We start from the raw sequence: 14,350 nt of genomic DNA, 5'->3' as shown, positions 1-14,350 counted from the left end.
TACGCCTGGCTCTCTTTCCTTTGCCTCTGTGCCCTTTCTGCTCTCTGATTCTGCTGGCCTGGGTCCTGGCCATGTTCTCCCCGGCGCTGACCCATGTGTCTCTCTCCTCTGCCTCCCTGATCCACTTTGGCCACCGCACCCCTGCTACTGCAGAAAGTGCCCTACAGGACCTCGCTGGCCAACGGCTTCGAAGTCGGCACCGTGATGAGAATTCGTGGTGTCGTCCCCAAAAATGCTGACAGGTGAGACCTCCAAGCCTCTGCGGCAAGGGGTGGGAGGTCTCCAAGCTCAGCTGACCGCACTTCTTACATCCCAGAGAACGAGCCCCAGGCCAGCTTTGCCCGCCAGGGTCTTGGAATCTCCAAGCTATTTCCCACCTTCTGCAATCTGATGTCTTTACTCATTTGTCCCAGGACAGTGTACCTGGGGTCCCTACAACTTTCTAAGAATCTGGGAGTTCCAGGGCAATCCAAGGCTCTTACTTAGAGTAAGACTTCCCGTCTGAGTCTGAAGCAACTGCGGAAACACAGCCTGTGAGTCAGAGGTGCCCTGCGCACCTGGGAGGCCTCAGCAATCAAACCTATGACGTCCTGGGTCGGGAGCTTCAGGATTTCTGGGAATCTGCGATGCCTGGGAATACTGGGGCCCCTGGTATTGCTCCCGGCCCTCTGGTTATTGGGGGATCGGAGGCACCACGGTCTCAGGACCATGACTCCTCGGCAACTCCCAGACTCTGGAAATGCGGGGGACCCAGGCCGTAGTACAGTGACCCTCGCCTGGGTGGATGTGTGTCCAGGTCCCCGGTTGGTTTCTGGATGTCCTGGAATCTGGGCTCCTTGGCCTCCAGTCCACCACCCCTCCTTCACTGGCGTGTGGCTCTCAGGTCCCTGTAAACCTGGATGTGCTCCGGCAATCGGTAAGTCCTCTCTCCGACGCCCCCTCCCATCCGCCACCTGACAGGTTCTACATAAACCTGCTGTGCAGTGACGAGCCGGACAGTGAGATCGTCCTGCATTTCAACCCCCGGCTGGATGAATCCTCGGTGGTCTTCAACGCCCTGAAGTGCGGCGACTGGGTCTTAGAGGAGTTCGGCTCTGGCTCTGCCTTCCAGCGTGGGGAGGCCTTCGATCTGCTCCTCATTGCCAAAATAAAAGGCTTCAAGGTGCGTCTCTGCCACAGGGGTGGCCGCCAACACCCAGGTCTCTTCCCTTGGCAAGGCCAGGAAGGCCCTTGTCGGAGGTGGGGAGCAAAGGCGCGGCCAAGGCTGGGCAGGGCGTCCCCAGTCCCTCACCTCCCCTGGCGCAAGCGCACTAGAGGGCAGGCGTATGGCGGTGACAAGGACGAGAGAGCACGAGCCCAAAGGGTTGGTGTCCAGCGGGGAGGCGTGGACATCCCGGACCCTATTCCCTGTCCACTGGCGCCTGACGTAGCGGCTCTGGGGCAGGGGAATGGATGGGTTGGGAGACAGAACCCAAAATAAGTCCCAGCAGGGAGTGGTCGCTGTAGACCCTCCACCACCCAGGCCGTTCTCCACTTTCAATCTGTGCGTCACAGTGAGGTGGCGGACGCGGGCACCGTGGAGACCACATCCACCGCCAAACTTAAAAGCACCCCCGTGCCAACAGTGAACTCATTGAATCCTCACGGCAAGGGCTTAGAATCAAGAGTAGCCCTTTTCCTTAATGCGGGGTCGCGTGGGTGACGAGGTCACGCAGCGTGGGTACGAGTCGGGAATGACCGCGCAGTCGCCTCGGGAACCATAAACCCTGTCTCCTCGCCCCTGCAGGTTGTGATGGAGGACAAAGAATACCACCACTTCCGCTACCGGATCGCAGCAGGGCGCGCGTTCTTGGTGGAAGTGGGCGGGGACGTGCAGCTGGAGTTGGTGAAGATCTTCTGAGCCTTCCCAGGAGGGCGGGTGGGGACGGGGCTCAGGGGTCTTGAGTGACAAATAAAGTCTTAGTCTCTCGTCTGTGCGCCTCCTGTGTGTCTTTGTCTCCTTCATACAGTCGAGGATAGCAGGCTCAGGGAGGTGAAGACACTGACTAAGGGTCACACAGCGATTGCGTGGCCGGGGCGGGTCCGGGCCTGGATCTCCGAGGGCACTTTGTGTCCCTGGAGGCCTGAGGAGGGTCACGATCTGGCGGGGGTGGGGCTTTGGCTTGCGCCCCTGCAGCACTTTGCAAAGCAGCCAGGTGGTAATGCGGGGGGGGGCCGACTTTAGGGAATTTGCAGGGGCCCGAGCCATCCCTTGGCGCCCGCTCCGTGGGTGTAACGGACCCCCCAATCGGTCCGTCTGCAAACAGGTGTCTTGGAGACCGCAGCCTCGCGGAGAAGATGCGTGAATCTCTGGCTCCCGCGCTGATGCCCGAGGCTTTATGCCTCTCCGTCGCTTCCCCGGCCTCCCGGCGCCTGCAAACAGGTGGCGCAGGAAGGGGCTTGGAAGCCAATCAGGGCGTCGCCGGCCTCTCATCTGTCCCCGAGGTGGGACAGGTCCCGCCAGTTCGCGCCCCGAGGCAGACGCATACTGCAGCGACACGGGGCGCGTAGGGCCGTGCTCCCGTGACCCCGCTGCTGTCTAAAGCGCCGTTCTCACAGTTCTTCCTTCTGGGCTCACTGAACGGCCCTGCGACCCCGGCCCTGCCCGAGGGATTCTGGAGGGGGAACGGGGAGCGGGGTCCATACAGAAGCCCAGTCAGCCCTGAGTGCCAGGTGGGGATTTTCTGGTTTCAGGGGGGTGGTTTAGTTGTCCCTAAAAGGCCACTCGTGGGAGAGGAGCCCAGACCACGGGAGCGCCCCCGAATTCCGCACCCACAAGGCACTCGCATCGGCTGTAGTTCTCAGCTGCGGACGGAGAGGGGGGTGGAAGGTGCGTGCCAGCAGCGCACCACGCGTTGGAAAGTTCGGATGCGCGCCCCTGCCGGATGTTTCTCGGCCTGGACCCTTGCGAAACCAGTGACATGTTTCCCCCTCCTGGCCGCTGCCAACATAATAATCTTGGCAATCGGTGCAGGAGCAGGGCCCTGTTTCCCTTGGTTTCACCTTAAAGAGAGGTGGAAAATTCTGTGGGACCACCAAGCCTGGGCGCCAGTTAGAGCCCTTTCAGGACCTGAGGTTTTTCTGTACTTTGCAAACCGCCTATAACTACCTTTCCCCATGCTGGCCCTTCTGAATATGTTTCTGGGGGGCAGTGGAATGAGGGGTCCCCTGCAGAGACCTGAGAAAATCTGGCATCCCTTGGGACTCCAGGGCTCATTGTTAAATGAATTAATTTTTATTTGATGTGTGTTTTCATGTAGCTATTGAACATTAAAAAATGTTTGTAAAGATAATATACAGTTCGAATTTCAAAAAATACAGTGGAAACTAAGGCACTATTGGCACAATCACAAAGGGGGTTGGATTCTGCCCTTTAGATGGTAATGATTCATCAGTGTTAATTTCCTGACTTTCACCTCTGTCTTACCATGTATATAGTGGAGAATGTTCTTATTTATACAAAATACAAACTACTTGGAGATAAAGAGGCAGCATGTTGGCAACTTATTCATAAATCGTTCAAGAAAAAACTGAAGTTTATATTGTACTTAAAACTTTTTGTCATTTCAAGAAATATATATATATTATATATATATATCATATATGTATGATATGATCTTATACGTAGAATTCCCTAAAGATTCTCCCCCTCCCCCCCCATTGCTAAAACTTGAATGAATGAATTCAGGAAAGTGGCAGGACACATAGTCAACACACAAAAATCAGCTGCATTTTCCTACACTGAGACTTTGTTTTTGTAACAGAGATATGCTTCTTTCATTTTGCTGGCTTCCCAGGACTCCACTGCAAGGAGTAACACAACTAAAGTCACGTGAACCTGCTGGATGTCTACTGGTGTCACATCATCTCCTACATACAAACTACACTTCAGTGAGTTTCCTTGGACCTACCTGCAACAGCCCAAAGCTTTTACCTTTTTAATAATCTCCACTGTTATTAGAAAATATATGCATAAAAAATAAGGAAAATATATACACAGTTATCGTACGGTTCTGAATAAAAATTTTTAGATCATCCACAATTTTACCACTCTGAAATAATCACTCAATATATTAGTGTGTTTCTTTCTAGTCATTTTTTCTATAATAATTTATCTACATTGTACATTTTGGGGAAAACTGGAATATATATATTTATATACCTATTTAGCTAACATTTCCTGAGTCCCTACTATGTGTTAGTCACTGTGCTAACCATTTGTTCAATCCTTAAAATGACTCTCTGAGATACTTTTCATTTATAGAAAGACAATATTTTTTATTTTAAAAATTTTTAATTTTTTTTATTGCAGTATAGTTGATTTACAGTGTTGTGTTAATCACTGCTGTACAGCAAAGTGATTCCGTTATGTATATATATATATATATATATATATATATACATTCCCTGTTTAGTTATTTGTTTATTTTGGGCTGCACTGGGTCTTTTTTGCTGAGCGCGGGCTTTCTTTAGTTGCGGCGAGCGGGGGCTACTCTTTGTTGTGGTGCGCGGACCTCTCATTGCGGTGGCTTCTCTTGTTGCGAAGCATGGGCTCTAGGTGCGTGGGCTTCAGTAGTTGTGGCATGAGGGCTCAGTAGTTGTGGCACGCGGGCTTAGTTGCTCTGCGGCATGTGGGATCTTCCTGGACCAGGGATCGAACCCGTGTCCCCTGAATTGGCAAGCAGATTCTTAACGACTGCGTCACCTGGGAAGCCCCCCGTTTTAATTAGATTGTTTGTTTTCTTATTATTGAGTTATGAGTTCTTTATATTTTCTGGATATAGTCCTTTGCCAAATATATGTATTGTGAGTTTGTAATATGTATTCTCCTCTATGGAAACACAGACTAAAAACAAAAGACTATTTTTTTTTTCATTTTTTAAACTGTGCCTTTCTCAGAGCAGAAGTGTTTAATTGCTGAATTCCACCATATCAGGGTTTTTTTTTCTGTTATGCTGCGTGCCTTTGTGTCCTATTTAAGAAACTTTTGGAAATTCCCTAGCGGTCCAGTCGTTAGGACTCGGCACTTTCACTGCCAAGGTCCAGGTCCAATCCCTGGTGCGGGAACTAAGATGCTGCAAGCCTCTTAGCATGGCCAAAAAGAAAAAGAAAAAAGAAAAAAAAGAAATTTTTGTCTACCTAGGGTCACAATTTTAGAAATGTTTCCTTCTAGCTGTTTTATAGTTTTAGCACATATGCTTGGGTCTATGATCTATTTTTAGTTAATTTTTTGTATGGTGTGATGTAAGGGTTGCGGTTCACTTCTTACCATATGGACTTCTAGCTATTTCAGCACCACTTGTTGAAAAGATTGTCTTTTCTCCCATTGAATTACCTTGGCTATTTTGTCAAAAGTTAATTGACCATTTATGTGTGTGTTTATTTCTGGCCTCACTAGTCTTCTAATTCCTTGGTCTTTTTGTTTATCTTTATGCCAATATGACACTCCTGATTTCTGTAGTTTTATAGTAAGTCAAAAATCACATAGTGGGCTTCCCTGGTGGCGCAGTGGCTAAGAATCTGCCTGCCAATGCAGGGGACATGGGTTCGAGCCCTGGTCCAGGAAGATCCCACATGCCACGGAGCAACTAAGCCTGTGCGCCACAACTACTGAGCCTGCGCTAGAGCCCCCAAGCCACAACTACTGAGCCCACGTGCCACAACTACTGAAGCCTGCGCGCCTAGAGCCCGTGCTCCTCAACAAGAGAAACCACCGCAATGAGAAGCCCGCGCACCACAACGAAGAGTAGCCCCTGCTAGCCACAACTAGAGAAAGCCCGCGTGCAGCAACGAAGACCCAACGCAGCCAAAAATAAATAAATAAAATAAAATCTATTAAAAAAAAAGTCTATAAAAATAACACATAGTATAAGTCTTGCAACATTGTTCTTTTCAAAATTACTTTGATTGTTGTAGGTCTTTTTTGTTTTCATACACATTTTAAAATTGTTATCAGCATTTTTTAAATTAATTAATTTTAATTTTTTAAAAAAATTATTTATTTTTCTCTGTGTTGGGTCTTTGTCGCTGCACGCGGGCTTTCTCTAGTTGTGGTGAGCAGAGGCTACTCTTCGCTGCAGTGCAGTCTTCTCATTGTGGTGGCTTCTCTTGTTGCAAAGCACGGGCTCTAGGCGCGCGGCCTTCAGTAGTTGTGGCATACGGGCTCAGTAGTTGTGGCTTGTGGGCTCTACAGCGCAGGCTCAGTAGTTGTGGCACACAGGCTTAGTTGCCCTGCAGCATGTGGGATCATAGCTCCCCGACCAGGGATTGAACCTGTGTCCCCCACATTGGAAGGCAGATTCTTTACCACGAGACCACCAGGGAAGTCCCTTGGAGTCTGTTTTTAAGGAACTCACTCTAAGACACAGGGCGATTTAAATATATGTGTCATTTAAGTTAAACTCCAGGGGCCATCAGTTGGCCTAAGCTGGAATACACACTTCCAGAAGAGTCAGCCAGCATCTGATCAAAAGCCAAATAGGGAATTACCTCAAGGGCTTCAACTATCTTTGAGAAACACCAGAGACTTCACTAATTAGCATGATGAATGTTAGAAATGGCTTTTCATTTGCGTATTGAGTGGCTTATTAATAATTAACATAGTGGGTGTTAAGAATGGCCTGTTATTGATGAGATTGGTAGCTTGCAGTGTTGACTAAAGTATTTTAGACACTTTCCACCCTTGTTTGAATAGTGTATAAGAATCTAGTAAACTTCCATCATTTTCCGTAAGGTGAAAAAAGAAACCTATAGATTAAAAGCGATTTAAGAGGCATGTCAATCAACTTCAGTGAATCTACCTTATTTGGGTCCTGATCCAAATAAACTACTAATAATTTTATTACATTTATGAGACAATTGGAAATGTGGATATTTGATGATATTAAGGAATTCTTGTTAATTTTCTTGGTGTGACAATGGTATTCAGGTTATGGTTTTCTTTAAGAGTTTTTATCTTAGAGAAATACATTGAAATGTTTACTAAGGAAATGAAATGATGTCTGGGATTTGCTTCAAAATTATACAAGAGGGGTGGGGGAGAAGTGAAGCTGGATTTGAGTTAAAAATTGTTGAGTCTGGCTGATCAAGATATGAGGGTTCATTATATCCTTCAGTCTGCTTTTGTTTGTGTTTTAAATTTTCTGTAACAAAAAGTACTGTTTTTAGAGAACAGTATCATACTGTGGGTATTCTTCTGAGGCTTGCTTTTTCACTGAACATTATGTTTCTAAGAGTCACCCATGCTGTATCTGCAGTTCATCCAATTTTCACTTCTGTGTAGTCTTCCCTTGTATGAATATGGCACAATTTTCTCATTTTGCTGACAAAAGATATTTGAGATGTTTTCAGGTTTTTGCTATTACAAACCATATTGCTATGAACGTTTTTGAACATGTCTCCTGGGATACATGTCACATGCGTTTCTTTAGGATACGTATACCTGGGAGTGGAATTGCTGGGTTATAGCATAGGCATTTGCTGAGTAATGCCAAATTGTCTTCTAAAGTGTTTGTACCAAGTTACACCTCTCCATCAGCACTTCTGTTGCTCCACATCCCTGCCAACACTTGGTATTTTCAGACTTCTTAACTTTCTTCCTCATCTAGTGGGATAATGGTATTTCATATGGTTCTAATTAGCATTTCCATAGCATATGCATATTAGCATATACTTATTGACCATGCTGCTTATTTGGCAACTGCTTATTCATGTTTTTGCCCGTTTTCTATTGAGTCAACTTGTTTATTTACAGGGGCTCTTTGTATATTCTGAATACTGACCTTTTGAGAAGCAGTATACTATAATCAGTAAGCCAGACCACCAGATTCAAATCCTTAGTGTGCAACTGTGAGAGCATGGCCACAACACCACACTTCCCTGTATTTCAGTTTCCTCATCTGTAAAATGGGGTCACTATAAACCTTACCTTTTGCTATGGGCTGAATGTTTGTACCCCTCCCCACCAATTCATATGTTGAAGCCCTAACTCCCAATGTGGTGGTAGTTAGAGGTAGGGGCCTTTGGGAGGTAATTAGGTTTAGATGAGATCATAAGGGTGGGGGTCCCCATGATGGAATTAGTGCCCTGATAAGAAGAGGAAGAGAGGGAATTCTCTGGTGGACCAGTGGTTAGGACTCAGCACTTTCACTGCCGGGGTCTGGGTTCAATCCCTGGTCGGGGAATTAAGATCCCACAAAAAAGAAAAACAAAACAAAACAAAACAGATGGGACATAGAATTAAATATAGTGAAAAACTATAGAGCTTCCAAATGAAAAAAATAAATAAAAAAAGAAGAGGAAGAGACACCAGAGCTCTCTCTCTGCCATGGAAAGATACACCAAGAAGATGGCCTTTTGCAAGCCTGGAAGAGAGCTCTCAGCAGAACCTGACCATGCTGACACCCTGATCTGGGACTCCCAGGCTCCAGAACTGAGAAATAATCATGTGTTGTTTGAGCCCCCAGTCTGTGGTCTTTGCTATAGCTGCCAGAGCTGCCAGATCATATTTATGATCTCTTGTGCACAGTCACAGCAAGTGCTCGGTAAATAGTAAGCATTTGTTATTATATGTGTAACAAATATCTGCTCTCTATGGTGGGTCTTTTCATTTTCATGATAGCATTTCAGGCAAAAAAAATTTTTTTTTTAATTTGGCTCAAGTGCAGCCCTTAACTTGGTGAAACAGGAACACTCTACTTTGCTGGTGAGGTAAGGAAGCAGGAGTAGAAGCTGAGTAACTGGCACCAGACCCCTTACTCCATGACAGTGAAGGATTCCTTACTCCACAGGGAATTGATGTCCTCGACATTCCGGCTAGCGCACCGCTGCAGAAATCATGCCAACTGAATTAGGAAGGTTTCTTTTGGTTGCTAGTGACATAAATAAATAAATAAATAAATAAATAAATAAATAAATAAATAAATAAAATAAAAAATGGGAAAAAGAGAGGAGAATTATTGACTCCATTAATGTAAAAGTCTGGTTTTGAGCACACCCGATTGAGGGGTTGTCTGCTCACGGGAATCTTGTCTCTGGCTCTGCTTCCCTCAGCGTTGTCCTCACTCTCAGGCAGGGTCTCCGGACTACACGGCCAAGGTAGAGCTGAGCCACTCGGGGCTTACATGCCGTCCTCTTAGTGGCCTCAGGGAAATAGAAGCCCTGTCCTGACTCCCAGGTACTGAACAAGGGGTGTGACCGAGGGGCGTGACCAGGGGCTGAGGTGCTCTGATTGGCTGTTCTGAGTCACATGCACTTCCCTGGAGCTGGAGGGAGGGGCCAGCCCTACCAGAGCCACAGGGCTTGAGAATAAGGGACACGTGGGTCCCCAAAACATAATGGGGGTGCTGATTCCAGAAAGAGGTCGGGGGTGCTGGGCTCACAAAGCATCTACTACAGTAACATCAATGCGTTCTTCTTACCTTGGCTGGGGAAAGCATATTTGGGACTCCGGATCCAAGGAGCGATGTGGGGAGTGATAATCGAGAGAACAGTTGCTTGTGGGTTGTGAGCAGAGCCCTGAAGCATGGCAGCCGGCAGGCAGCTAGGAAGAGCAGCAGCCTGGAGGGGGCTTGCAGGAGGGGCTGGGGAAGGGGCAGGTAGGAGGCCAGGGCATCTGACAGGATTTTTACATCATTGCGAGATGTCAGGTTTTACTAAAATCTTCCTCCTACTGTTAGTGGTACTTTGGGGCAAATAAAGGGGAGAGGGCTGTGACCTCGCGGGGTGAGAACATGGAGAACAGATAATGGGATGGTGGAAGTGACTGTAGAAATGGCAGAGACAGCAGCCAGAGCCGGTGGTGATAGGTGACCATAGATGGGATCACAGGACGTAGTCATGACATAGAACGTTCATTGAGCAACTACTGTGTGTCGGGCACTGTTCTGAACATGTCCCACATATCAACTCATATGTTTCTCACAACAACACCCAGAGGTAGGTCTTATTATTACCCCCATTGTAAAGATGAGGAAGCTGAGGCACAGAGAGGATAAGTGACTTGCCCACGACACACAATTCTAAGTGGCAGATCTGAGATTTGAACCCAGGCCCTCTGACTCCTAACCCTGTCACCTGCCTCACATGGAGGGTTGGTCTTTGCAATTCTACAGGAAGAAAACCTGTTTATAACCTCCTTTTTGTGTCCATACAGCCGGGAGGCACAGACAATATCTGTTGGTCCATCTGGAGGGAAAGATCCCAGAGGGCTGAGGGACATCTAGTATCACAGAGGAGACAAGGCTCTGCTGGGACAGGAGACCCCCCTGCTGAGTGTGGAAGGGCTGTGGGGATGAAAACTGGTGAGTTTCGGCCACTTGAAACCTATTTCTCCCATTTCTTCCAATGGCTCTGAGGTAGGAGATAGATAGGCCCCAGACTCAGCAGCTGCAGCTGGTGTCCTGCTGATGCTTTGAGATGGGATACCAGCGGGAGCATTGGGCCCTGATTGGGTGCATTCTTGTGGATTTCCCAGCCGAACACATGTGCAGAGAAGGCCCTCAGTCTAGGGGAAGGACAAAAGGAGGGAGAAGATGCCAGCTGGAATCCATCTTGGCTGAGAGATGGGCGCCCACCACAGGACAAAATATGGAGATGATTGGCCAGAAAACTGCCCCTATATGAGCGACCTAAGCCACCCCTGTTGCTTGCAACTCACTCCGAGTTTGCCTGTGTTCTCTGCCACACGTACTTTGTTTCTTGAATGTGTACTTTCCTCCATTTTAGACAATCCTCTTTTAAACACCCACCCCCCCACTCTCAGGGAGGAAACTGAGCCTCTCCTACTCTGTATCCCCCTGACCGATCCCCAATCCTACCTCCCTGTGCTCTTTTATCCACACCGGTACCCCAGGATGAAAAGGCTAGTCCTGCTGAGGTAACCCGTAGTGGGACCTCCTGTCACCCAAGATCACGGAGAATATGCCCTCTTAGAGAAGCGGCAAATGGTGAAGCCACAATCAGAGTACATGTGCCCTTCTTCTGACTTAAGTCCAATGCGAACAAAGGCTGAGATGATTTTCTGAAGACCCTAGTAGATTTACTGAAGGATTTCAACCCCTAACCCTGGACTTTGATTTAACTTGGAAGGATGTCCAAATAGTACTATCTGCCAGCTGTACCCATGAGGAGAAACACAGGATTTAGACAGCAGTCCAGGGGCACGCGGATCAGCTCACCAGGGACCAACCTCACATTTATGATGTGGGTGAGGACGCAGTCCCAAATCAGGAGCCCACTTAGGATTATAATTCCCTGGGGGGGAATGAAGGCCAGGAACCACATGGTCCAACGCCTATTAGAAGGAATGAGGGAGACTTCCCTGGTGGTCCAGTGGTTAAGATTCCGTGCTCCCAATACAGGGGCCGCAGGTTCAATCCCTGGTCAGGGAACTAGATCCCGCATGCCGCAACTAAGACCCAGCGCAGACAAATAAATAAATAAATATTAAAAAAGAAAAAGAAAAGAAGAAGGAATGAGAAAGTGCATCAGAAAGCCAGTTAACTATGAAAAGGTCAGGGAAGTGACCCAAGAGAAAGAAGAAAACCCAACTCTCTTTCAGGGACGGCTTGTGGAGGCCTTTAGAAAATTTACTAACATAGACCCCTCCGCTCCCGAGGGTCAAGCTCTGCTGGGACATTTTGTCAGTCTGCCCCAGATATTAGGTGACAACTCCAAAAGTTACAATTAGGCCCACAAACCCCTATGCACCAACGATTAGAGGTGACCTTTGGGGTATTTAATAATCGAGACCAAATTCAGGAGGAGGAGAGAAAGTGTGAGAAAAGGCAGAGGCCAAGGCTCAAGCTAAACAGGTAACAGTTGCTGTCAGCCACGCCTGGCAACCTCAGGGCAACCCAAAGGGGACAAGGAGTTTCAACCATCAGTCTCGAGGTAAAACCAACAAGAGGGAATGCTTCAAATATAAGTCAGCTGGCCACTGGGCCTGTAAATGCCAGGAGCGCCCCCAGGCCATGCCCAGTCTGCAAAGAGACTGGTCTCTGGAGATGGGCGTGCCCTCAGTCCTGAAGGGGAAAGGAGGCTCTGCTCCAGATGGCCATGCTGGACAACTGAGGCGGTCCCAGGGATTCTGGCGGCTCCCCCATGCCCCCTCACGAGCTATCGCTGTTGAGGAGCCCCAGGTGGTCCTTGATGTGGCAGGTAAGAAGATCGAGTTTTTAAAATGATACGGGAGCCACTTATTCTGTCTTGATTTCTCATGCTGGGCCTCTTTCCTCTAAAAGTTGCACAGTTAACTGGTGTTGACAGAAAGCCTTGAGCGCATTACTTCCCTGGGCCTCCCGCTTGTCAGTTTGAACAGCGTTTGATCTCACATGGCTGTCTAGTTGTTCCTGAGTGTCCTACCCTACTACTGGGGTGAGACCTACCCTACTACTGGGGTGAGACCTTGGGGCTATATTAGGGTTAAGGGTGGGCCTAGGGCAGCCCTTTATCTTGACCCTGGCTAAGGCAGATCAATGGGAAAAGCAAGGGCCTACTCGAAGGCTGATATTCAGCTCTTGCCTTTTTAATCTGCTTGTTAAGTTTGCTTTTTCCAGGTTACAGCAATTCAACATGATGGTGATGCAGGGATTCCATCCACCGCCTGAAACCAGTCCTGCCAGAATAACAGCAGAAGTTGCCCTGGGGCCCCTAACAAGGCAAGGTAAGCGTTCCATGGCCCCGGTTAGCTAGGGTCTATGAACCCAAGGTCAGCCTGAAGACGATGACCCTTTGCCCTTCATCCTCCCAATAAGATTTTTTTGGGTCCACGTCTCTCAGGAGGGATTTGAGGTAGGAGATAGGCCCCCGGATGAGCAGTTGCAGCTGGTCTCCTGCTGCTTTGAGATGGGATACCAGCGGAGGTGTTGGGCGCATTCTTGTGGATTTCCCAGCCCAAAACATGTGCAGAAAAGGCCCTCAGTCTAGGGGAAGGGCAAAAGGAGGGAGAAGATGCCAGCTGGAATCCATCTTGGCTGAGAGATTGGTGCCCACACCAGGACCAAATATGGAGATGATTGGTCAGAAAAAAAAAACCCGGAAAATTGCCCCTATTGTGTGTAACCTCTGTTGCTCTGCCACGTGTACTTTGCTTCTAATAAACACTTTTATCTTTTTCATAATCTTTGTCTCTTTGCTGAATTCCTTCTTCAAAGAAGACAAGAACCAAGGCCCTTCTTCCAGCTGCTCCACCACCAGAATCAGCTCCAGCATCCTTTGGGGGAAATACTGTTCTACCGAACCCTGAGCCACAGGTGGGCAGGATGGGGTCATAGTCTCCGGTGGGCCTTGCCCCAGCCCAGGACAGGTAGGTGCAGAGCAGCCCCTCCGTGGTCAGCTCTGCCTGGGGCGACCAGGCTGAGGTCTGCCTTGTCGGGGAGGGGAGAGATGGGGGTCCCACTTTGGGTGACTGAGGAGTTATAGGGACAGGGAGAAAAATGGGGAGGGACAGACAGTGAGGCATATACAAGAAAGACACAGAGAGAGAAAGAGACACAGGAAGAGATATAAAAAGAGAGATGGAGGGACTTCCCAGGCGGTCCAGTGATTAAGACTCCGCGCTTCCAATGCAGGGAGCGAGTGTTCGATCCCTGGTTGGGAACTAAGATCGCACATGCTACGCAGCCCGGCCAAAAAAAAAAAGAGAGAGAGAGAGAGAGAGAGATGGAGACAGCGGGAGATACAGAGAGAGACACAGATACAGATAAACAAAAAATGGAGAAAGACAAAAGGAGACCAGAGAGATGGACAGAGACAGTGAGGTCAAGATAGAGAAGAGAGATAACAATGGCAGGCAGAGAGAGAAACTGTCAGATGGAGAGACAGAGAGAGAGAGATACAGCAGTAAAGATGACTCCCTCCAGGATAAAGCAGGCTATAAAAAAGGCAGATCAAAGGCACTAAAAAAACAAAACAAAAAGATGCCTCTCTCCCCATCCCTGCCCTTCTCAACCCCACAGAGGGAGGCCTGCAGGGACAAGCTGGCAGAGATGCACCACCCACACTGACCCCCTTCTAGGCACTCCCACAGCAGCAGCCGGTCCTCCTTCAGCTCTGCCCACCTTCCCTCCTGCTGCTGGCCAAGCCCATTAAGCTGACCCTGGCCACAGCTGAAGGCCCCATGCCCTGAGGAGGAAAACACTGAAGAGGCATCCTTGCTCCCCGGCACCCCAAACCGTCAATTAGTATTAACGAGGGAAGGTTCCTCTCCGCCTAAAGACCCCCATCTGGGCTCAGATGGAGGGGAGGCCCCACCCCCATGACTCAGGAGGTTAAAGGGCCTAGAGCCGGCCTGTGAGCCCACAGTGTCCGG

At 48.5% G+C, this 14,350-nt stretch overlaps 1 protein-coding gene across 1 annotated transcript in view; it reads left to right on the top strand.

The window, feature by feature from the left end:
* The window catches only part of LOC103083935 (galectin-7), a 2,313-nt gene extending 413 nt beyond the window's left edge, over positions 1 to 1,900 (top strand). Inside the window, exons 2-4 of the mRNA XM_007471111.1 lie at positions 154 to 242; positions 961 to 1,162; positions 1,787 to 1,900. Of these exons, the coding sequence (XP_007471173.1) occupies positions 154 to 242; positions 961 to 1,162; positions 1,787 to 1,900 (405 nt within the window). The remainder of the gene's footprint in view (positions 1 to 153; positions 243 to 960; positions 1,163 to 1,786) is intronic.
* Positions 1,901 to 14,350: the final 12,450 nt, after the last annotated feature.

This window comes from Lipotes vexillifer, unplaced genomic scaffold (genome assembly GCF_000442215.2).
Source record: "Lipotes vexillifer unplaced genomic scaffold, Lipotes_vexillifer_v1.1 scaffold182, whole genome shotgun sequence".
Lineage (NCBI taxonomy): Eukaryota > Metazoa > Chordata > Mammalia > Artiodactyla > Lipotidae > Lipotes > Lipotes vexillifer.
The sequence above is the reverse complement of the archived record's forward strand: the minus strand, read 5'-3'. Positions and strand labels throughout refer to the sequence as shown.